Below are 25,413 nucleotides of genomic sequence, written 5' to 3' on the forward strand. Positions count from 1 at the left end.
TCACCCTCTCTGGATAACTTGCAGAATCACAAATCTCAAAACCGTTAGGCTTTTTCTCTTTTTTTCACTTTTGGCAGCGTTCACTCTAAATTTGCCGTCTAAAACGGACTCGTTTCTGTCCACAGCCAAAGCTTTTATCACACAAAAATTGCTTTTTATGACAGCTAAGACCGCATTTGTTGCATTTTAGCAGTGTTGACCCCGAGTTTCTACTCGGCAAACAAAAAATAACAGCAAAATCTCAAAGTATGTGCGAGTCCCCTAATATGGACCACCTTCAACAAATCGAAGAAAATAAAAGCTAAAGGCTATTTTCATTAATTCATTAAGAAGCTTGCTGGAAATAACCTATAACTAGCCCTCGAGATTTAACAAAAATATAACAAAAAGTCTTCTTTTCGTGGAAGTTGATAATTTCACTTATTTTCACTCTGTTTTTGATAAGCTTCTTTAGTTTCCTGGTGTGCTTCAAATAATGCTCTCATCAACCCGAAACAGATAAATCTAGAGCATATTTTAATTAGGCTGACTTGTACACTAAGTTGTTTCATGTTATTTTGAAATATAGGGGGCTTTTTACAGTGATTCGTGAAGGCCGCTTCACTGGTCCATATTAGGCGCCCAGGCTCCTAATATGGACCCTTTGTGATTTTTTCTGTATTTAATTTTTGCTGAATGTCTATCAAAGCTATTTCACTCTAATTAGGCCTAACGGTTAACCTAAGAGAGAAGGACTACCAAACACAAAATGAAACTTCTTCGCAAGAAAACAAGCTAGTTATCAGCATGAAACAAAAAGTGGTCCATATTAGGGGCCCTTCCCCTACACAGGCTGAACGTAGCCCATTTTGGCTCGACTTATTAGACAGAGAGGCTTGAAGAGAATGATAATAACAAAGTCATTAACAGAGTGCAGACCTCAATGGTCGTAAGAACGCACAATTTATTGTTTTCTGATGGTTATAACCGGAACTTGCTTTAATCGGTGTATTAACAGTTCCGCGGCCATTTTAGATTCGCACATGAGCACATCTTTTTCTACGAGCACTTTTGCTTCTTCTTCCTCTTCCGGTTTCCTGTTTTTGAGAAAATGCGCATCCGCAGACATTTAGGAACCTATGCTAACAAGATGGCGCAAGCTTCATTCTAATTTGAATGAAGCTTGCGCCATCTTGTTAGCGTAGGTTCCTAAATGATCCGCAGATAATTTTTTCGCGAGTTTTTGACTCACATGCGAAGCAAAAGTGAGTCTATGTACTCACCCGAGTCGTCCGTCCGTCCGTCCGTCATTCTGGCCGTCCGGAAAACTTTAACGTTGGATATTTCTTGGACACTATTCAGTCTATCAGTACCAAATTTGGCAAGATGGTGTATGATGACAAGGCCCCAAAAACATACATAGCATCTTGACCTTGCTTCAAGGTCAAGATCGCAGGGGCCATAAATGTTGTCTAAAAAACAGCTATTTTTCACATTTTCCCCATTTTCTCTGAAGTTTTTGAGATTTAATACCTCACCTATATATGATATATAGGGCAAAGTAAGCCCCATCTTTTAATACCAGTTTGGTTTACCTTGCTTCAAGGTCAAGGTCACAGGAGCTCTTCAAAGTTGGATTGTATACATATTTTGAAGTGACCTTGACCCTGAACTATTGAAGATAACTGTTTCAAACTTAAAAATTATGTGGGGCACATGTTAGGCTTTCATCATGAGACACATTTGGTCACATATGATCAAGGTCAAGGTCACTTTGACCCTTATGAAATGTGACCAAAATAAGGTAGTGAACCACTAAAAGTAACCATATCTCATGGTAGAAAGAGCCAATAAGCACCATTGTACTTCCTATGTCTTGAATTAACAGCTTTGTGTTGCATGACCGTGGATGACCTTGACCTTGGGTCAAGGTCACATGTATTTTGGTAGGAAAAATGTGTAAAGCAGTTCTTAGTGTATGATGTCTTTGCTAGGTTTAGCTGAAGGTCAAGGTCATGTAAAGGTCAAGGTCAAGCATGTGAGTCGTATGGGCTTTTCCCTTCTTGTTTCTTTCTTCTGCCTGTTCCGGTTGATTTGAGAAAGCGTAGATTCAGTCGGCAAAAAGTGCAATTTTGTAGTCTTCCAGCCCTGAAGTTGCTATTTTGCGAGTATGTTTGTACTTTTTCCTCTTCCGCTTTCCTTCTTCGTTCCACTGATGTAAACGCCGAAACTGTTAACTGGTGTATATCGTTTATGCCGGCTGTCAGTCCGGTTTATGGTCTGGTCTGTCTGGCGTATAGCCTGGTCTGTCTAGTTTATGACTGACCTGGTCTGTCAGGTGTATGGTCTGGTCTATCTGTCTGGTGTATGGTCTGGTATTTCTGGTTTATGATCTGGTGCATGGTCAGTCTTTCTGGTTTGTAGTCTAGTCACCGGCGGAAAGTATCGTTCACTGGACCAACACTATCATAGTAGTCTTACTATGTGTCTAGTCTGGTGTATATGGTGTGGTCTGTCTATCCTGTCACTCCTACTAGTCCCGACCTACAGGGGCTGTTCTCATCATATTTGGCACACCTCGTCATGGTGACAACACACTTAGTACCATTTAAGGTCACCTTGGCTTCTTGTTTAGCGTAGGTTCCTAAATGACAGTCATTAGTACATTTATACCTAATTCTCCAGTAACAATTCCGGCGTTTACATGGAACGAAGAAGAAAACCGGAAGAGGAGGAAGAACAAAAACACTCGCAAAAACGATCTTCGGATGCGTTCAAATCAAAGGGGGAAAAAAGGAAAATCGCGCGTTTGTGTGCCCGATGAAATCTTAAGAACCTTTCCACTCTTTCTTCGGACATTCAAAAGCAACTTCAGGGCTAGAAGACTACAAAATTGTACTTTCTGCAGACCGTGAATCTACGCGTTCTAATCAACCGGAAGAATAATAATAAGAAAAAAATCGAAAAAACGATTTGCGCATGCGCGAATTCCATAATGGCCGCGGAACTGTTAATCAGTGTATGTGATACAAATATCTCCATCGTCGGGCCAGGGGAGACCAACCAGTGGAGGTGCCGGATCAGGGGAGACCAACTAGTGGAGGTGTCGGATCAGGGGAGATCAACCAGTGGAGGTGCCGGATCAGGGGAGACCAACCGGTGGAAGTGCCGGATCAGGGGAGACCAATCAGCGGAGGATAGGGGGAGAGCAGCCCGCAAGGAGCATTCAGAAGGATGGAGATCGAAACGGGCCCCTTGACGCTTTTGATGGAGCACGAAAAAAAAAAGAAAAAAACCAAACGCAAGACCGAGGGCGGTGAGCAGGTACGCAAGCAATTCTCACTTTGTTACTCGCCTAACTGACGCAACCCGCACCCCACCCTCATTTTAAGAGATACAAGCAATTCTAAGTTTTGTTACTCGCCTAACTGACGCAACCCGCACCCCACCCTCATTTTAAGAGATACAAGCAATTCTCACTTTGTCACTCGCCTAACTGACGCAACCCGCACCCCACCCTCATTTTAAGAGATACAAGCAATTCTCACTTTGTCACTCGCCTAACTGACGCAACCCGCACCCCACCCTCATTTTAAGAGATACAAGCAATTCTCACTTTGTTACTCGCCTAACTGACGCAACCCGCACCCCACCCTCATTTTAAGAGATACAAGCAATTCTCACTTTGTTACTCGCCTAACTGACGCAACCCGCACCCCACCCTCAATTTAAGAGATACAAGCAATTCTCACTTTGTTACTCGCCTAACTGACGCAACCCGCACCCCACCCTCATTTTAAGAGATACAAGCAATTCTCACTTTCTCACTCGCCTAACTGACGCAACCCGCACCCCACCCTCATTTTAAGAGATACAAGCAATTCTCACTTTGTCACTCGCCTAACTGACGCAACCCGCACCCCACCCTCATTTTAAGAGATACAAGCAATTCTCACTTTGTTACTCGCCTAACTGACGCAACCCGCACCCCACCCTCATTTTAAGAGATACAAGCAATTCTCACTTTGTTACTCGCCTAACTGACGCAACCCGCACCCCACCCTCATTTTAAGAGATACAAGCAATTCTCACTTTGTTACTCGCCTAACTGAGGCAACCCGCACCCCCCCCCCCCCCCCTCATTTTAAGAGATACAAGCAATTCTCACTTTGTTACTCGCCTAACTGACGCAACCCGCACCCCACCCTCATTTTAAGAGATACAAGCAATTCTCACCTTGTCACTCGACTAACTGATGCAACCTCTATCGCCTAACTGACGCAACCCCCGCCCTATCAATCAAAACTCACCTTGTCTATCGCCTAACTGACGCAACCCCCGCCCTATCAATCAAAACTCACCTTGTCTATCGCCTAACTGACGCAACCCCCGCCCTATCAATCAAAACTCACCTTGTCTATCGCCTAACTGACGCAACCTCCGCCCTATCAATCAAAACTCACCTTGTCTATCGCCTAACTGACGCAACCCCCGCCCTATCAATCAAAACTCACCTTGTCTATCGCCTAACTGACGCAACCTCCGCCCTATCAATCAAAACTCACCTTGTCTATCGCCTAACTGACGCAACCCCCGCCCAACCAATAAATACTCACCTTTACACTCGCCTGACAGACGCAAAGTGTGTGTGTGTGTGTGTGTGTGTGTGTGTGTGTGTGTGTGTGTGTGTGTGTGTGTGCTTGGAAGCCACTGCTATCACACACACAACATGTAGGAACAGTACTCTATCTCTGACATCATTGCATATAGGCCACTGCTATCACACACACGACATGTAGGAACAGTACTCTATCTCTGACATCATTGCATACAGACCACTGCTATCACACACACGACATGTAGGAACAGTACTCTATCTCTGACATCATTGCATATAGGTCACTGCTATCACACACAAGACATGTAGGAACAGTACTCTATCTCTGACATCATTGCATATTGGCCACTGCTATGACACACACGACATGTAGGAACAGTAATCTATCTCTGACATCATTGCATATAGGCCACTGCTATGACACACACGACATGTAGGAACAGTAATCTATCTCTGACATCATTGCATATAGGCCACTGCTATCACACACAAGACATGTAGGAACAGTAATCTATCTCTGACATCATTGCATATAGACCACTGCTATCACACACAAGACATGTAGGAACAGTACTATATCTCTGACACCATTGCATATAGGCCCCTGCTATCACAGACAAGACACGTAGGAACAGTACTCTATCTCTGACATCTGTGCTAGGAGGCCCCTGCTATCACACACAAGACAAGTAGGAACAGTACTATATCTCTGACACCATTGCATATAGGCCCCTGCTATCACAGACAAGACATGTAGGAACAGTAATCTATCTCTGACATGTGTTCCAGGACGCCCCTGAAAGAAAACAGGGTCTTAAACGGGAAGAAGTCTTAAAATGACGGGTCTTAAAAAAAAAGGGGGGGGGGGGGGGTTCCACGATACTCTATCTCTGACATGTGTGCTGCTTGGTGGGTGCAGCAAATGACCATCGGCTTGCTGACGTCAGAGTCGCCGGACGCGTCGCGGGCGTGGCTGGGTCGGAGCGTCAAGCCGCCGTACGGCAGGCCCAAGCTGGCCTGTGAGCGGGGATCACGCGCGCTGGTGATGCCGGACGCTAGCGTGCAGTGGGCAGCCTGGATGGACAACACGATAGATGTCCGCAAGTCCGAGACAGTCTTTGTGCAGGTGGGCAGCGAGTCCTGTGATGGATCCATAGGTCATATCCGCCGCAAGGTCTGCTCGCCACCCAGGCCACCGGGCACGGTAAGTTCACCCACATGTTGTGTTCACCAGTCACGCTCGCCACCCAGACCCCCGGGCACGGTAGGTTCACCCACATGTTGTGTTTACCAGTCATGCTCGCCACCCAGGCCCCCGGGCACGGTAGGTTCACCCACATGTTGTGTTCACCAGTCACGCTCGCCACCCAGGCCCCCGGGCACGGTAGGTTCACCCACATGTTGTGTTCACCAGTCATGCTCGCCACCCAGGCCCCCGGGCACGGTAGGTTCACCCACATGTTGTGTTCACCAGTCATGCTCGCCACCCAGACCCCCGGGCACGGTAGGTTCACCCACATGTTGTGTTCACCAGTCATGCTCGCCACCCAGGCCCCCGGGCACGGTAGGTTCACCCACATGTTGTATTCACCAGTCATGCTCGCCACCCAGACCCCCGGGCACGGTAGGTTCACCCACATGTTGTGTTCATCAGTCATGCTCGCCACCCAGACCCCCGGGCACGGTAGGTTCACCCACATGTTGTGTTCACCAGTCATGCTCGCCACCCAGACCCCCGGGCACGGTAGGTTCACCCACATGTTGTGTTCATCAGTCATGTTCGCCACCCAGGCCACCGGGCACGGTAGGTTCACCCACATGTTGTGTTCACCAGTCATGCTTGCCAACCCTCAGGCCACCGGGCACAGTAGGTTCACCCACATGTTGTGTTCGCCAGTCATGCTCGCCACCCAGGCCCCCGGGCACGGAAGGTTCACCCACATGTTGTGCTCACCAGTCACCAGTTCTGCTCGCCTACCAGGACCCCGACCGGTACGGTTGGCCTAGTGGTAAGGCGTCCGCTCCGTGATCGGGAGGTCGTGGGTTCGAACCCCGGCCGGGTCATACCTAAGACTTTAAAATTGGCAATCTAGTGGCTGCTCCGCCTGGCGTCTGGCATTATGGGGTTAGTGCTAGGACTGGTTGGTCCGGTGTCAGAATAACATATGATGTGACTGGGTGAGACATGAAGCCTGTGCTGCGACTTCTGTCTTGTGTGTGGCGCACGTTATGTGTCACAGCAGCACCGCCCTGATATGGTTCTTCGTGGTCGGCTGGGCGTTAAGCAAACAAACAAACAAACAAACCAGGACCCCGGGCACGGTAGGTTCCCCCACATGTTGTGTTCGCCAGTCATGCTCACCACCCAGACCCCCGGGCACGGTAGGTTCACCCACATGTTGTGTTCACCAGTCATGCTCGCCACCCAGGCCACCGGGCACGGTAGGTTCACCCACACTGATGTTGTGTTCACCAGTCACCAGTTCTGCTCGCATACCAGGACCCCGGGCACGGTCAACCAGCTCGACTAGCTGGGTCATAGCGCGATCGAGGTGCAGCCCGAGAGGCCTCAGCTTAAAGCTGTTCATTGTGCTCAGTAATCGGATTACGACTGACGTTACGCCGTCAAAACGTTAATCCCTCCAAGTGACGCAGAAGGGGGTCTATGTCGACCCAAAGTGGGTAGATTCCCTGGAGGTACATTTCCTGTACTAGACGCTTTTTCAGTGTACAGGGAATACACCCGAGGGCATTTCCGGCTGTACTCGTTTCGTCGATCTCACTGAAAGCCACGTGATGCAAAGCGACATCGGTAGAATTTGATGTTTTTCGATCTTTTTGGGTATTTCTTAGAAGTTCGATTTCGTTTGCAATTTTTATTGACAAAAATTGAAATCGATAACTAAATGAAAGAAAAGGCACCTAAAATAAATTACTCGCAATAACGTCGTACTGTTGAAGTCCGTTTACCAAACATACAATGTTGTGTTCACCAGTCACACAGTTCATGTTGTGTTCACCAGTCACACAGTTCATGTTGTGTTCACCAGTCACACAGTTCATGTTGTGTTCACCAGTCACACAGCCCATGTTGTGTTCACCAGTCACACAATTCATGTTGTGTTCACCAGTCACACAGCCCATGTTGTGTTCACCAGTCACACAGCCCATGTTGTGTTCACCAGTCACACAGCCCATGTTGTGTTCACCAGTCACACAGCCCATGTTGTGTTCACCAGTCACACAATTCATGTTGTGGTCACCAGTCACACAGCCCATGTTGTGTTCACCAGTCACACAGCCCATGTTGTGTTCACCAGTCACACAGCCCATGTTGTGTTCACCAGTCACACAGCCCATGTTGTGTTCACCAGTCACACAGTTCATGTTGTGTTCACCAGTCACACAGTTCATGTTGTGTTCATCAGTCACATAGCCCATGTTGTGTTCACCAGTCACACAGCCCATGTTGTGTTCACCAGTCACACAGTTCATGTTGTGTTCACCAGTCACACAGTTCATGTTGTGTTCATCAGTCACATAGCCCATGTTGTGTTCACCAGTCACACAGCCCATGTTGTGGTCACCAGTCACACAGCCCATGTTGTGGTCACCAGTCACACAGCCCATGTTGTGGTCACCAGTCACACAGCCCATGTTGTGGTCACCAGTCACACAGCCCATGTTGTGTTCACCAGTAACACAGTTCATGTTGTGTTCACCAGTCACACAGCCCCTGTTGTGTTCACCAGTCACACAGCCCCTGTTGTGTTCACCAGTCACACAGCCCATGTTGTGTTCACCAGTCACACAGCCCATGTTGTGTTCACCAGTCACATAGCCCATGTTGTGTTCACCAGTCACATAGCCCATGTTGTGTTCACCAGTCACACAGCCCATGTTGTGTTCACCAGTCACACAGCCCATGTTGTGTTCACCAGTCACACAGCCCATGTTGTGTTCACCAGTCACACAGCCCATGTTGTGTTCACCAGTCACACAGCCCATGTTGTGTTCACCAGTCACACAGCCCATGTTGTGTTCACCAGTCACACAGCCCATGTTGTGGTCACCAGTCACACAGCCCATGTTGTGTTCACCAGTCACTCAGCCCATGTTGTGTTCACCAGTCACGCAGCCCATGTTGTGTTCACCAGTCACACAGCCCTTGTTGTGTTCACCAGTCATACAGCCCATGTTGTGTTCACCAGTCACATAGCCCATGTTGTGTTCACCAGTCACACAGCCCATGTTGTGTTCACCAGTCACACAGCCCATGTTGTGGTCACCAGTCACACAGCCCATGTTGTGTTCACCAGTCACACAGCCCATGTTGTGTTCACCAGTCACACAGCCCATGTTGTGTTCACCAGTCACACAGCCCATGTTGTGTTCACCAGTCACACAGTTCATGTTGTGTTCATCAGTCACACAGTTCATGTTGTGTTCACCAGTCACACAGCCCATGTTGTGTTCACCAGTCACACAGTTCATGTTGTGTTCACCAGTCACACAGCTCATGTTGTGTTCATCAGTCACACAGTTCATGTTGTGTTCACTTGTCACATAGCCCATGTTGTGTTCACCAGTCACACAGCCCATGTTGTGGTCACCAGTCACACAGCCCATGTTGTGGTCACCAGTCACACAGCCCATGTTGTGGTCACCAGTCACACAGCCCATGTTGTGGTCACCAGTCACACAGCCCATGTTGTGTTCACCAGTCACACAGCTCATGTTGTGTTCACCAGTCACACAGCCCATGTTGTGGTCACCAGTCACACAGCCCATGTTGTGTTCACCAGTCACACAGCCCATGTTGTGTTCACCAGTCACACAGCCCATGTTGTGTTCACTTGTCACACAGCCCATGTTGTGTTCACCAGTCACATAGCCCATGTTGTGTTCACCAGTCACACAGCCCATGTTGTGTTCACCAGTCACACAGCCCATGTTGTGTTCACCAGTCACACAGCCCATGTTGTGTTCACCAGTCACACAGCCCATGTTGTGTTCACCAGTCACTCAGCCCATGTTGTGTTCACCAGTCACACAGCCCATGTTGTGTTCACCAGTCACTCAGCCCATGTTGTGGTCACCAGTCACACAGCCCATGTTGTGTTCACCAGTCACTCAGCCCATGTTGTGTTCACCAGTCACGCAGCCCATGTTGTGTTCACCAGTCACACAGCCCTTGTTGTGGTCACCAGTCACACAGCCCATGTTGTGTTCACCAGTCACATAGCCCATGTTGTGTTCACCAGTCACACAGCCCATGTTGTGTTCACCAGTCACTCAGCCCATGTTGTGTTCACCAGTCACACAGCCCATGTTGTGGTCACCAGTCACACAGCCCATGTTGTGTTCACCAGTCACACAGCCCATGTTGTGGTCACCAGTCACACAGCCCATGTTGTGTTCACCAGTCACACAGCCCATGTTGTGTTCACCAGTCACACAGCCCATGTTGTGTTCACCAGTCACACAGCCCATGTTGTGTTCACCAGTCACACAGCCCATGTTGTGTTCACCAGTCACACAGTTCATGTTGTGTTCACCAGTCACATAGCCCATGTTGTGTTCACCAGTCACACAGCCCATGTTGTGTTCACCAGTCACTCAGCCCATGTTGTGTTCACCAGTCACACAGCAAATGTTGTGTTCACCAGTCACACAGCCCATGTTGTGTTCACCAGTCACACAGCCCTTGTTGTGGTCACCAGTCACACAGCCCATGTTGTGTTGACCAGTCACACAGCCCATGTTGTGTTCACCAGTCACTCAGCCCATGTTGTGGTCACCAGTCACACAGCCCATGTTGTGTTCACCAGTCACTCAGCCCATGTTGTGGTCACCAGTCCCACCGTATATCTTGGCGATATCTAGGCTGCATGGTATCGACAGAGTAATAACTAATGTTGTCTTTGTCCAAAAAAATGCACTGCGTTAAATTTCATTCTGTGAGTTCGACAGGTTGAATAAATGTACTAATTTCGATTTACGCGACTGAATTGTAGGCATTATTTTCGGGCATGAGACATTTTTAAAAGTACATAAAAGTTACGTTAGAAATCAAGTCGTCTAAGCATCTGCAACTCTTGTGTTCAGGAACGCATACAGAGGAGTTCTTACGCCCCAGACCGTGAAAGGCTTTGGTGAGACAACGTGGTGATCTGGGGTGAACAGCTGCTGTGCCTTCATCTTCGGCCCTGCTTCCCCAGTCCGTGATGACTGACAGTCAGCATGAAGAGGATCGGAATTACTGGGTTTTTTTGCTCTCGCAGTAAATGAGCATTGTGCCATCAGTGCTGCCTTTAAACTGTGCGCGCGCATGTGTGTGTGTGTGTGTGTGTGTGTGTGTGTGTGCGCGCGCGGCGGGGGTGTCGGATATATAAGATTTTATTTCAACCGTCACGTGCAGCACACAAGAATATTGCTAAGCTTGAGTACATTCAATACATTCAAACACAACAAACACACACACACACACACACACACACACACAGAATGCCTTCACAGGTCTTCGTTATGCAAAGCGTCCTTTACACGCTACCGTAGCTACGTGTACAAGGTCTTTGATATATGTTCCTTCCTGCAAAGCGTCATCAACTTCGACACGCGGAGCGCAAAGACTAGCTTTACGCAGCGTAGAGTTCCGAATGGGAATGAAAATGGTTGCTCCACTTTTGTTCCGTTTATGGTGCATGACAGGCTTGCGATCCCAATGTCATAGCGCGATCGAGGTGCAGCCCGAGAGGCCTCAGCTTGAAGCTGTTCATTGTGCTCAGTAGTCGGATTACGACTGACGTTACGCCGTCAAGACGTTAATCCCGCCAAGTGACGCAGAAGGGGTCTATGTCGACCCAAAGTGGGTAGATTCCCTGGAGGTACATTTCAACCTGTAGACGTTTTTCCTGTATACTGGGAATACACCCGGCCGGGGGCATTTCCTGTACTCGTTTCGTCGATATCACTGAAAGCCGGCATATCCAGTCACTCGCACGTCACCGTATCCAGTCAGACACCTGCCACCTCCTCATCCAGCGAGACCGACACACGGCGCACATGAACCTCCAGCCGGCCGCAACTCTCCGTCCTCCTTCCCGGTAAGACCATTGTCCTTGCTGCGAGGTCAGCCTCCTTCCCCCTCCAGCCCGCAACTCTCCGTCCTCCTTCCCGGTAAGACCATTGTCCTTAATGCTGCGAGGTCAGCCTCCTTCCCCCTCCAGCCCGCGGCAACTCTCCGTCCTCCTTCCCGGTAAGACCATTGTCCTTGTTGCGAGGTCAGCCTCCTTCCCCCTCCAGCCCGCAACTCTCCGTCCTCCCTCCCGGTAAGACCATTGTCCTTGTTGCGAGGTCAGCCTCCTTCCCCCTCCAGCCCGCAACTCTCCGTCCTCCTTCCCGGTAAGACCATTGTCCTTGCTGCGAGGTCAGCCTCCTTCCCCCTCCGGCCCTCACTCTCCGTCCTCCCTCCCGGTAAGACCATTGTCCTTGCTGCGAGGTCAGCCTCCTTCCCCTCCGGCCCTCACTCACGGTCCTCCCTCCCGGTAAGACCATTGTCCTTGCTGCGAGGTCAGCCTCCTTCCCCCTCCGGCCCTCACTGTCCGTCCTCCTTCCCGGTAAGACCATTGTCCTTGCTGCGAGGTCAGCCTCCTTCCCCCTCCGGCCCTCACTCTCCCCAGTCTCTCACGACTCCTAACGGTGTTCGGCAGGACAAACTGGTGTCCGGTGACGTGGCGATGAAGGGACCCCAGCAGGGTGGGCGACGTCCTTCGCTGATGCACCAACACTCGGCACCCGAGCCGCACACACAGCGCGCCCTGTCGGACAGCCAATCCTCGGTCAGGGGAGACAACAGGCGGTCTTCTTCTCACGAGAACTTTACGCCCAAACACCAGGCCTTCCTTGGGCACGGAATATCTCTGCAGCCCTTAGGAGCTGACGTGGGCCACCACGGCTCCTCCTCTATGTCGCAGGCATCGACCTCACAACCCGGTATACAGATGACGTCACGGAACTCGTGACAGCGCACAGATTCTCCGGCAAAGGAGCAGACGATATTTCCGTGTGTAGCGAGGAAGTGGTGTTCTGTGACGTCAAGAGGCAGCCCGAGCCAGGCTGGCTGTGGGTCTTCTCCCCTCGCCTGCAGCAATATGGGTACATACCCCGCGACAACGTCATCGCGTCTCCCACTGCCACAGCACCTCCCAACGAAGCCCGTGTCTGACACGCACGGGATCCTTAATTGCTACGTCATAATCTCTCCAACTGCCACCGACGTCACACCTCCCAACGAAGCCCTTGTGTGACAGTCCGACAGCACAGGATCCCTTACTACGTCATTATTCCTCCCAGCACCTACCCCATCACGTCTGTCGGATAGGTTTAGACGTCATGGTCGGACTACGTCATTCTTGGTTTTATTCAAGAAGACAGAGGACTTCAGCGTTGTGGGATCTGTTAGATTAAAAGTGAACAATACAATCCATTCTTTCGAAGTGTTTGATTGGAGGGATATCATTTGCAGTGTTCTATCACACAGATTTCGTTGGAAGTGTTCGACTGGAAAGATTTATGTTGATTGAAGGAATTTCGAAAACAATATTCAAACGAAGCGATTGCTGTTGCTTGTCTGGCGAATTATCCGAAAATGACACAGGGGCTTGGTCCTGTTCCATTTTGTCAGAACAATGTGATAATGGAAGTGAATGGAAGTGCAATGAGATAATAGTATGTATGTGTCAGTACAATGTGAAAAGGGATGCAAATGTCAATACAACGTGGTATGCTATGTGAATGTCAGTAGTGTGGTATGCTGTGTGATTGCCAGTTGTGTTCTGTGAGTGTGTGTGTATGTTGTGTGTGTGTGTGCAAAACGCAAACTCGGGGATTAAGTTCGTACTTTTAACAATAAAAATGTATTAATTGTGTGCGTGTTGTTTGTCAGTGCATTCATGCACAGCCATGTGTGTGTGTGTGTTTGTGTGCCCTCAAGTGAAAACAGTATTCTTCAATGTCCAAGGGGGCTGGCTGCTTTCCATTCTATTGTCTATAACTGCATTTTGATTATAGCACTTGGATCAGATAACTTCTTGGCTGCATTCCCTATGAAAGTAAAATTATTGTCAGGGTAATTGGCAGTGTTCAGTTACATAACATCTGCAATCTTCATAGTACAACAGATGATGTTGGAAAATAACTCTGTCACGTTTGTGTGTGTGTGTGTGTGTGTTGTAGATGATGAAACATCCGAGATGAGCACAATATATGTACTTCAGATGACACAGGCACACAAACAGGCAGATATCAACAGATAAACTTCTTTTTACCATCTGCGAGATTGTGTGAATATCTTTTAATGCACTCGCTCACTCACTTACACATACATACAAGCACACACTGGGAGCTACAAACAATTCATAATGTAACAACAGTTTTCCCCTTTCCTAATCGTTGCAGGATTTGTTGGTGATAATTTTAGTGCCTTGTTTTCGGACCCAAGAGAACAGAATCTTGTCTTCCTGAACTGAACACAAAGAGCAATTAGTCAGGCTGTGGTCATATAGCTGCAAGAAGTTTCTGCAGGAGTATAAAGATGATGTCCAAAGAAAAACAGTCAGCTCTGATTATTTCATGGCCGTGTCCTTTCACCTATGTAAGGGCGAGTTCTAATTATTTCATGACCCCGTCCTTCACCTTATAGATGTAGGGGTCTTCTTCTTCTTCAGCGTTCGACGGTTGTGTTCCTCATGATCTTAGGCCTGCTGATAGAGATGTAGGGGCGAGTTCTGATAATTTCATGACTGCGTCCATCACCTAAAGATGTAGAGGTGAGTTAAAATTATTTCATTGCTGCCCGATGGGGATCAGTTCTGATTATTTCATGGCTGCATCTTTCTCCATCTGCTGTCTCTCTTCCCACGTGTAGATCCTGGGGTAGGTCTTCCCAATCCTCTTCCGCTTCAATTCCTCTTCAAAGGTGCCAAGGTCAAGGTCATAGTGCTTGGCATCCTCCTCGATCTGCTTCAGCGCTTTTTCTTTATAACGGAGGAACTCTGCTTTCTCCGCTTCCAGCTGATCTTTCAGGGCAGCTATTTTTTTCAGACGCAGGCTGTTGGCAGCCTCCCAGACCTCTTGCTTGCGACGATACTTCTTGGTCACACGTCTGAAACCACAAGGCAATGAGTCATGAATATCTATATCACAACTTTTTTGCTCTGTTTGCAACCACATGCACACACACACACATACACTAAAACATGAACAAACTCCTCATCCTTCCCCTCCTTCCATCTTAATTTGTTCACAAATACGCCAAAATCAACATACTCTTCATCCCTCCCCACCTATATATTAATGTTTCCACACACACACCAACATTAATATTCCCTTCATCCCCCCTCCCCACCTATATATTAATGTTTCCACACACACACCAACATTAATAGTCCCATCATCCCCCCTCCCCACCTATATATTAATGTTTCCACACACACACCAACATTAATAGTCCCATCATCCCCCCTCCCCCACCTATATATTAATGTTTCCACACACACACCAACATTAATAGTCCCATCATCCCCCCTCCCCACCTATATATTAATGTTTCCACACACACACCAACATTAATAGTCCCATCATCCCCCCTCCCCCACCTATATATTAATGTTTCCACACACACACCAACATTAATAGTCCCATCATCCCCCCTCCCCACCTATATATTAATGTTTCCACACACACACCAACATTAATAGTCCCATCATCCCCCCTCCCCACCTATACATTAATGTTTCCACACACACCAACATTAATAGTCCCATCATCCCCCCTCCCCACCTATATATTAATGTTTCCACACACACACCAACATTAATAGTCCCATCACCCCCCCTCCCCACCTATATATTAATGTTTCCACACACACACCAACATTAATAGTCCCATCATCCCCCCTCCCCACCTATATATTAATGTTTCCACACACAAACCAACATTAATAGTCCCTTCATCCCCCCTCCCCACCTATATATTAATGTTTCCACACACACTTAAACCAACATTAATATTCCTTTCATCCCTCCCCACCTATATATTATGTAAGGACTGGGTGGCCGAGTGGTAACGCACTTGCGCTCGGAAGCGAGAGGTTGCGAGTTCGACCCTGGGTCAGGGCGTTAGCAATTTTCTCCCCCCTTTCCTAACCTAGGTGGTGGGTTCAAGTGCTAGTCTTTCGGATGAGACGAAAAACCGAGGTCCCTTCGTGTACACTACATTGGGGTGTGCACGTTAAAGATCCCACGATTGACAAAAGGGTCTTTCCTGGCAAAATTGTATAGGCATAGATAAAAATGTCCACCACAATACCCGTGTGACTTGGAATAATAGGCCGTGAAAAGTAGGATATGCGCCGAAATGGCTGCGATCTGCTGGCCGATGTGAATGCGTGATGTTTTGTGTAAAAAAAATTCCATCTCACACGACATAAATAAATCCCTGCGCCTTGAATATGTGCGCGATATAAATTGCATAAAATAAAAAAATTAAAAAATCCCTGCGCTTAGAACTGTACCCACGGAATACGCGCGATATAAGCCTCATATTGATTGATTGATTGATATTAATGTTTCCACACACACTTAAACCAACATTAATATTCCCTTCATCCCTCCCCACCTATAATTATGTTTAATGTTTCCACACACACATACACACACACACACACACACACCAACATTAATATTCTCTCCATATTAATGTTTGCTCACCAACATCAACATACCCTTCATTACTCCCTTCCTCCCTAATTAATATTTTCACACACACACACACACTAACATACCTATAATACAATGGGTGCAGCACATAACGTATGTGTAATTCTTGCAGGAGCCAAAGGAAGCGCTGGTAGTCTGTTCGTCGCAGGATCTTCAGGATCTTTTTTCTCATCTGAATTTTTTCCACCAGCATCGACTTGTTGAGCTTGTCCTGAAAACAACAGGAAATGTCATCGTTGTCAGGATCCGCACTTTACACAGTCACAGTTATCAGATACAACAACAGTCACCGTTATGAGGATCACAAAAAACACTGTCATAGTTGTTATAGTCACAACAACAACAACAAAACTGAAAGAGACACACAGACACTGACTCACACACTCAAGCATGGACACACACACACACACACACACACACACACACACACACACACACACACACACACACACACACACACACACACACTGTACCTTCTTCATGCCCAAGATGTGCGGAATCATGTTTCTGATGTCCACTGTCAGCATGGCGACTGTCATCAGAAAAAAATCACACTGTCACTACACTGACAGTCATCAGACGAAACATTCATTGTTACCATGGCGACGGTCATTAGAAAATAATTACACTGTCACTACACTGACTGTCATCAGACGAAACATTCATTGTTACCATGACAACTGTCATCAGACGAAACATTCACACTATTACCATGACTACTGTCATCAGACAAAACATTGACACTGTTACCATGACTACTGTCATCAGACAAAACATTGACACTGTTACCATGACTACTGTCATCAGACAAAACATTGACACTATTACCATGACTACTGTCATCAGACAAAACATTGACACTGTTACCATGACTACTGTCATCAGACAAAACATTGACAGTGTTACCATGACTTCTGTCATCAGACAAAACATTGACAGTGTTACCATCTTTATTCTTTCTTTCTTTATTTGGTGTTTAACGTCGTTTTCAACCATTCAAGGTTATATCGCGACGGGGAAAGGGGGGAGATGGGATAGGGGAAAGGGGGGAGATGGGATAGAGCCACTTGTTAATTGTTTCTTGTTCAGAATACAGAATACAGAATACAGTATTTATTGAGCCAAGTGACATTAAAAAAACATTTTAAGCACAAGGAATTTAGCGTAGTGTTGGTAAAATCACGCACACACACACACCCACACACACACTGACACACACACACACACGCCCACACATTCACTGACATACACACCAACACACACACGCCCACACTACAGCAGTCACGATCACACCATCACACGCAGGGCAGACATGAGGTAAAACAAATGACAATCATCTATTAAAAGAAAAAGTACAAAGAGTGGTCTAAGATGCTGGTGGAAGGGTCTACACAGAATACAATTTTATAATCTAATGCATAGTTAGAACTAGCCCATCCCCTCCACCCACCCACTCATGAATGACTAAAATAATGCAGCTAAAAATATAGAAAAAAATAAAAATCACACATCAAAGTCCCACTCAACCCCCCCCCCCCCTCCCCACCACCACCACCACCACCACCTAACACTGAGTCACAGGATGTGGTGAGCTCACCGCCAGCAGGATCACAACAGCACTAATCAAAAAATTGCTCCAGGGGCAGTGTTACCATGACTACTGTCATCAGACAAAACATTGACAGTGTTACCACAGTGACGGTCATCAGACGAAACATTCATTGTTACCATGGCGACAGTCATTAGGAAATATTCACACAGTCACTATGTTGACCGTCATCAGACGAAACATTTACACTGTTAACAGGACTACTGTCATCAGACAAAACATTGACAGTGTTGCCATGGTTACTGTCATCGGACACAACATTTACACTTGTTTGTTTGTTTGTTTGTTTATTTGTTGCTTAACGTCCAGCCGACTACGCAGAGCCATATCAGGACGAGGAAGGGGGGGATGAAGGGGGCCACTTGTCAAGCGATTCCTGTTTACAAATGCACTAACCCATTACTTGTGTCCCAGCAGGCTTTAGTAAAACTAAATTAATACCTACTGGAAGATTACCAGTTTCCAGTATGTTAAAATAGGCTTAACCTATCTACTGCTGGACTTACATCAGAACACTAACAGATTAAACTATACATGAATCGCGAGACAAGCGGCAAGAGAAGAGATTTTTGGAAAAAATACAGGTGAATGAGCAAGAAGGCAGAAAAAAGAAAAGAATTCATGAAGAAAAAGAGAGCATGACAGGAAAGAGGAACCAAGAATCTACCTAACAGCAAACTAGAAAGCTCCTGCGGTTCCAAAAACAGGAGGGGCCTTTAATTTCATAACCGCAGTGCCCCACTGCGGGAAACATTTACACTGTTACCATCCTAAATTTTGTGAGACAAAACATTTACTCTACTAAATACTGATCAGTGTCTGTAATCTTTCATGCATACAGTCAACACAGGCTAACATTCACACAGAATTACACACACATCCTTTTGACCACACCAACCTACACCCATACATACACACATCTGCACACACTAGTACCACTCAGATGTTTACCCACACACCCTCAACTTCACACAGACCTACATCCCGACACCCTCATGTCGACAAAGACACATATGGACACCCACCAATCCACATACATGTACACTTTTGCACCCGCATAATTATACAGACATCCATCTCACATTCATGCAGGCATACCCCCCCCCCCCCACACCCTTACATGCACAGACTTACACCCTCCCATTCACCCTCTACCAAACACCAACATTTAAGCGTACACCTACACAGACTACCATCCACCGAAAATACAAATGTACACCTACACACCCTCAGAAACATCCACCCAAGGAAAGAGAGAATGTTTACTGTCCTACTGGCTAAATATTTCGCCTCTTAAAGGTCCTTGTCTACATTTTTATACCGAAATCGCCATTTGACCATTAAAATGCAGAGTCTATAATCTACAAATATCAACAATACACCCCCTTTCGATCAGGAAAGACGAAGCCAGTGTAGCCGTTTGAAAATTCATTGTAGTATTCCAGCGTAGTACTCATAGTAGGATATCCTTATTTGGAAAATGCCAAGCGCAAAACTCCTCTCAAATCCCGTGCATTTCGTGCGTTTAAAAAAAAGCTTGGACAGCGCTCCGTCGATCCAGTGTCAAACTGTTGCTGCACTTGTTTGGGCGTGGCTATAAGCATAGTGACATGAATTTGATTGGTCAGTATTTTTAGGCAAAGCACATGTTCTCAGCAAACAGAAAACAAAATATTGGAAGCGTGAGTCACGCTACCCAAAAATATAATCTTTTTTTACATATATTTTTTTTCTATAACTTTTTTCCCCATGGTTCATTCATCATTTGACATAATTTTGTATCAAAATCTAACCATAAGATTATTGAAAAAAAGCAAAAATGTAGACGACCACCTTTAAGGACATGATATGGGTTATATGATGACATCCACATCCATACAGACATCCACCCACACTACTCACATCCAAACAGATATTCAAACGTACACTCCAACACCCTCCTTACACCCTTACACACACACACACATATCCATCTCACCTCACTACACACACACACAAGAGGGCAAGGATAATGTGCACCTACCCTGCATCTCTCTGTCAGCCTCACTCCCAAACAGCAACAGGATTCGCTCTTTCATCTCTGCTTTACGATGAAGCTTCTTCTCAGACTGTAACCATTTCAATGAATGTCAAATCAACCAACAATCAACTAACAAATATCACACACTGATTTACGACAAAGCCCCTTCTCTGACCGTATCCATTTCAATGAATGTCAAATCAACCAACAATCAATGAATGTTAAATCAACCAACAATCAACTAACAAATATCCAATACTGCTTAATGATGAAGCTTTGTCTACGACTTTAACTAATTCAATGAATAAAATGGATAAGCACTGTTGTTGAGGTGGTGCATCTAAAAAGTGAGCTGCTTAGTGCAAAACAGATAAAATAAAAAACCAGACATACCCCTGATGCAAAGTCAATGGTGCACAGCTTTTGAACAGATTCTGATAACCTGAAATGCCAAAGAAATAAGTCACAAAGCATTGTATACTGATAAATGAATGTCATAATGGCAATGGGTACAAACAGTTGGGTACAAAAAGTTGTGAAAAAAGTGCGAGCAGATAAAAAAAGTCACATGGCAGTGTGTACACATAATAAACACAGAATATTAATTTAATATTAGCATGACAAAGTACGGACACTTGTGAAGGAGTGTGTACAGATGCGTAAAATGTCACCATGGTACTAATACCTTGGAAAACTTTTTCAATCATGCTTCAGTAACCATGTAAAATACCTGTGTGGATCTGTTGGGATTCACATGATGGTCTACATAAAAAGGAATGTGTGTTATAGGCAAAACCACTCAAGCAAGACATGGCTGCACCAATCAGGCCTGAAAGTGGTGAGTATTTTACTCGCCATGGCGAGTAGAAATCTGTAAATGGCGAGTAGAATTGTTAATCAACTCGCTAAAGGCGAGTAAAGTTGCTGAAACACTAAATTGAAATGGTTGGTTTGGCAAGTAAAATTTGCTCTCTGCTAGTAAATTATGAGAAGTACTAGCCAAAGGCGAGTGGCCCATTTTGTGGACTTTCAGCGCTGCCAATGTGTAATTTATAAAATTTACAGGAACTATCCTCACTCGTCTAACTGTGGCACACGTCTGAAGTTTGTGTGAAGATCCTGTGGGCTGAGTGGTGCTTGGGTCATTAGGTCACCTGCAAACAACACACAAGAGGATTCGCTAAATTAGTAAATAAAATATAAGCATTATACTTAACCCTTAGGCTGGTTGTCGCGACATATGTCGCGCTACTTTACGTATACTGTCTCCTGGTTGTCACGACATATATCGCGCTACTGGCTCAGTCTGTTTGGTCGGTTCCAATTACCTCCCATGGATGTGAAAACCTATATGACCGTTTTTCTTTATTTTTCTCTCTGTTAATTCACCAGTGGCTATGTAACATGTGTTACAGAATTGCACCAGTGTAAAGGTTACAAGGCACAGTGCGCCTCCCTTAAACCATCACAGATACTGTCAGGCTTTTACACACAGTACAAACACCCTTCCATTTGAAAGCTCACCAAACGGGAACATCCTAGGTGCCCTACGTAAAGAGCAAGCAATTTTCAAAGAATTAAGTTTGCAGATTGTCTCAGAGACAATCGGACCGTGGTGCGTTTTGGCGCTAGAGCTAACTTTTAAAATCTAAATAATAAATTGACAGCTTGTTACACAAATATTCTTAAATCATAAAAGAATTCTTTTTTTCATCAAGACAAGATCAGTACAATTCAAAGTTTTGAAAGTTTGAAAAAAGAAACGCCCGGAAGCAGGGTCACGCAAGGTCGTGGTTCTCGTAGCAGATGACGGTTTATGCCTATCGCCAGTTCCTCTGAACAGTCAAAAGCCATCGCGAGAGTTCTTGTGAACAACAGCTGTTTGTTTCGTGCATAGTCAGAGGTACGTGCTATTGCAGATAAGCTCACAGCGAGTCGCATTCAAATTACTAACGGACGACTGCATTGTGAAAAAGGGAAACTGGATCACACGGGTTCACGATGGCTCAGGGGTAAGATAAACCACGCAAAAATAAATTCTTTGAAAATTGCTCGCTCTTTACGGAGGGCACCTAGGATGTTCTCAAGCGGTGAGTGTTTAAATGAAAGGGTGTTTATATTGTGTGTAAAAGCCTGACAGTATCTGTGATGGTTTACGGGAGGCTTTCTGTGCCTTTAAGTGTGAATCCTCAGTGACAAATAATATACATGTGTCACAATATTAAAATTGAATAAACTGAGTTTGGTGTTAAAAGTGATTTTTTTTGTTTCATAACTCTTGGGTCAACAATTGTTTTAGAATTTAAGTACTCAGTCCATCTCCTGAGAAAATGAAAAAAATATTTGTTTGACCATCGGTTGCCATGGTAGCAATCCAAGATGGCTGCCAAACTGCCCCTGTTTAAAACCCTAAGGCTTTTATAAAACTGCATGAAATTTTGTTTTGATGCTTGATATTTATACTTTAGCAGTAGCACAATGCAACACTCTGGTATCACAGGTCACTTGCACAAAACACACAAAAAACTCCCACCAGTGGTGTGGTAAATAGAACAAATGTGTCATTCCTGCATGTACTAAATAGTACCACGATTGTGTCATTGTCGCATGTGGTAAAAATTACCATGTTTTTCCAGTGTGTGGTAAATAGTACCAGGTGTCATTCCAGCCTGTGGTAAAATGTCCAATTGTGTCATTCCCGCGTATGGTAGATAGTACCATGTGTCATTCCTGTGTGTGGTTAATAGCACAATGTGCCATTCCTGCCTGAGGTAAATAATATCATACTCACACAGTGTGGTAAATACTGCAGTACCATGTTTCCATTACCTAAATAATCAAAGGAGAGTGACTCCATTCTTACCTGAATAATTAAAGGACAGAGACTCCATTCTTACCTGAATAATCAAAAGACAGTGGCTTTTTGGGTTGAGAGGGGGGAGCCTTGGCATAGGTTCGCCTCGACCAGAGGTAGGATCCTGCAGACACATTATAGAAGACTGTCATCAGAGACCAAAATGTATGTTCCAAACATGTGAAATCAAACAACACCAGATAAACACTTGAAACAATTGGATCAGACTCAGAGCCATAGTTAGACGAGAACAGAAGAATCAGAACGTTGAAGTTTTCATCCAGTACATGCTCTGACCTTGAAAGAAAACGGGAACAACCTTTTTCCACTGCCAGCAATAACCAAACAAAATAACAAACAAAAAATGTCAAGTGGTCTACTGTCGGTGTTTTATCCCATAAACAAGAACGCTTACCCCCTTGGACTTGTACAGAACGCGTCAAACTTCACCCACCTTCACATCCCCACCAACCCACCCTCTGTTCCCAGACTAAGAAGATGAAAAGTTAGTTGGACCTTGATGAAAAATCGAAACAATATCCTGACTGCAAAGAAGACGTTAGGCCAGAAAACTTCTACATGTAGCAGATGACAGTTATCACAACGCATTAACTTTCTTATTAAATTAAATTTTTAATATCATCTAATTTTATTTCAGTGGGATCTCGATCTCTGATAAATATGGCATCAGTGAATTTACACGACTTTCGCTTTTTGACATTTAGTCAAGTTTTGACTGAATTTTTTAACATAGACAGGAAATCGAGACGAGGGTGTGGTGTATATTTGTGTGTGTGTGTGTGTGTGTGTGTGTGTGTGTCTGTGTGTATGTGTAGAGCGATTCAGAGAAAACTACTGGACCGATCTTCATGAAACTTTACATGAGAGTTCCTAGGTATGATATCCCCGGATGTTTTTTTATGTTTTTTTTTTATAAATCATTAAATGTCTTTGATGACGTCATATCCGGCTTTTTGCAAAAGTTTAGGCCACACTGTCACGCCCTCATTTTTCAATCAAAGGGATTGAAATTTTGGTCAAGCAATCTTCGACAAAGGCTGGAATTTGGTATTGCATTTCAGCTTGGAGGCTTAAAAATTAATTAATGAGTTTGGTCATGAAAAATCGTAAAATTGAAATTAAAATTATTTTTTTCATAAAATGATCCAAAAACAATTTTATCTTATTCTTCATCATTTTCTGATTCCAAAAACATATAAATATGTCATATTTAGATTAAAAACAAGCTCTGAAAATATATTTGAAAATTATGATTAAAATTAAATGTCCGGAATCGATTTACACACAATTTCATTTTATTCCTAATCCTTGTCGGTTCCTGATTCCAAAAACATATAGATATGATATATTTTAATTAAAAACAAGCTCAGAAAGTTAAAAAGAACAGAGATACAGAAAAACGTGCTATCCTGCTTAGCGAAAACACTACTGTGCTATTCTGGCTAGTCAATTTCACTGCCTTTGCCACGAGTGGTGGACTGACGATGCTACGAGTATACGGTCTTGGTGAGAGAAAAAAACGCAGTGTGTTCAGTTTCATTCTGTGAGTACGACAGCTTGACCAAATGTTGTATTTTCGCCTTACGCGACTTGTTTTACTTTGTACTTGAATTGTTTATTCGTTCAGCAACCAATCATTCCTATTTGCATAGTAAATCTAACCGAAGCATTGTAGAAACTAGTCAACTGCATGTGTCTTCTAAAGTTTATTGAACGCAAGAGAATTGATAATTGAAAATGTAACTAGCACAGAATTAGTTGTAGCCTAGAAAAGGTCCCTCCCCCCCCCCCCCCCCTTTTTCCTCGTCTCATCTATAACCCACCCCTTGAATTGTTGGTAGGATCGAGTTATGAATACATTTTCTTTTCTCCGCAAGACATATGATATGTCTCTAAAAATGTTGAGGATGTGGAGCACTGGTACATTACAGAAAAATGAATGCATTTTTTAAAAATCAAGGCAGAGGGAGGGAGGAAGGGAGAGAGAGACAGAGAGAAAAAGAGAGAGAGAGAGTGTGGGATGTGACGAAGCCATTCAAGGTCAGCTTGCTGTTTGAGGTTTCACACTGTTTATTAAGAGGTTGCACATGTATTCTCTCCACATCCATTCCCCTACACCAAATAAATGTCCGAAAAATCCTTCCCCTATTACTTGCAGATGCAGTTAATAAATTTAATATGACAAATTAAAACGTAAAGACAATAACTCAGACCGGAGACTGAGCCAGTGCAGACGACATTTTGCCAGTGGGAGTTTGGGGTCGCGCTTCCTGGGACCGTTTTCACAAGTGGTACAATCTGACTTCTGTGCTGTAGGCAGACTGACGAAAAATTCCTTCTCTCTGTGTAAGCATGGTCAATGCCAGTTCTATGTACATATAACCTCCTCAAAAGAACTGACAAAGCGCTGACTTCATTTTTCACGGCTCCTGCCATCATGTTACACAGGAAGTGTTTGACCGGAAAGAGCCGATGGGATATCCTGTAAGGTCATTGCTGGGAGCAAGGTCAAATAAACAATATCATCCGGGC

At 45.2% G+C, this 25,413-nt stretch overlaps 2 protein-coding genes across 2 annotated transcripts in view; one reads left to right on the forward strand and one right to left on the reverse strand.

Moving 5' to 3' along the window:
• LOC138961608 (uncharacterized) overlaps positions 1–10,902 on the forward strand; it is an 11,541-nt gene extending 639 nt beyond the window's left edge. Inside the window, exons 2-4 of the mRNA XM_070333277.1 lie at positions 3,033–3,303; positions 5,517–5,801; positions 10,706–10,902. Coding sequence (XP_070189378.1) covers positions 3,214–3,303; positions 5,517–5,801; positions 10,706–10,756 — 426 coding nt within the window. The 5' untranslated portion in view covers positions 3,033–3,213 and the 3' untranslated portion in view covers positions 10,757–10,902. The remainder of the gene's footprint in view (positions 1–3,032; positions 3,304–5,516; positions 5,802–10,705) is intronic.
• Positions 10,903–13,933: 3,031 nt separating this feature from the next.
• On the reverse strand, positions 13,934–25,351 carry LOC138961609 (small ribosomal subunit protein uS15m-like). Its single transcript, XM_070333278.1, has 8 exons — positions 25,095–25,351; positions 22,904–22,984; positions 21,085–21,160; positions 20,400–20,448; positions 20,010–20,094; positions 16,851–16,909; positions 16,443–16,588; positions 13,934–14,762 (listed from the first exon to the last, which is right to left on the reverse strand). The coding sequence occupies exons 1-8, from the start codon at positions 25,318–25,320 to the stop codon at positions 14,474–14,476; spliced, it is 1,011 nt and encodes a 336-aa protein (XP_070189379.1). The 5' UTR covers positions 25,321–25,351; the 3' UTR covers positions 13,934–14,473.
• Positions 25,352–25,413: the final 62 nt, after the last annotated feature.

This window comes from Littorina saxatilis, linkage group LG3 (assembly GCF_037325665.1).
Source record: "Littorina saxatilis isolate snail1 linkage group LG3, US_GU_Lsax_2.0, whole genome shotgun sequence".
Taxonomy (NCBI): Eukaryota; Metazoa; Mollusca; class Gastropoda; order Littorinimorpha; family Littorinidae; genus Littorina; species Littorina saxatilis.

Excerpts from the sequence above, each read along its gene's own strand:
- LOC138961609 (XM_070333278.1), bottom strand. The coding sequence starts at position 25,320 with ATGATGGCAGGAGCCGTGAAAAATGAAGTCAGCGCTTTGTCAGTTCTT. Across the intron at positions 20,449-21,084 it reads CGTGTGCCACAGTTAGACGA|GTTATCAGAATCTGTTCAAA; the intron begins GTGAGGATAGTT and ends TTGGCATTTCAG. Across the intron at positions 16,589-16,850 it reads ACATCTTGGGCATGAAGAAG|GACAAGCTCAACAAGTCGAT; the intron begins GTACAGTGTGTG and ends TGTTGTTTTCAG.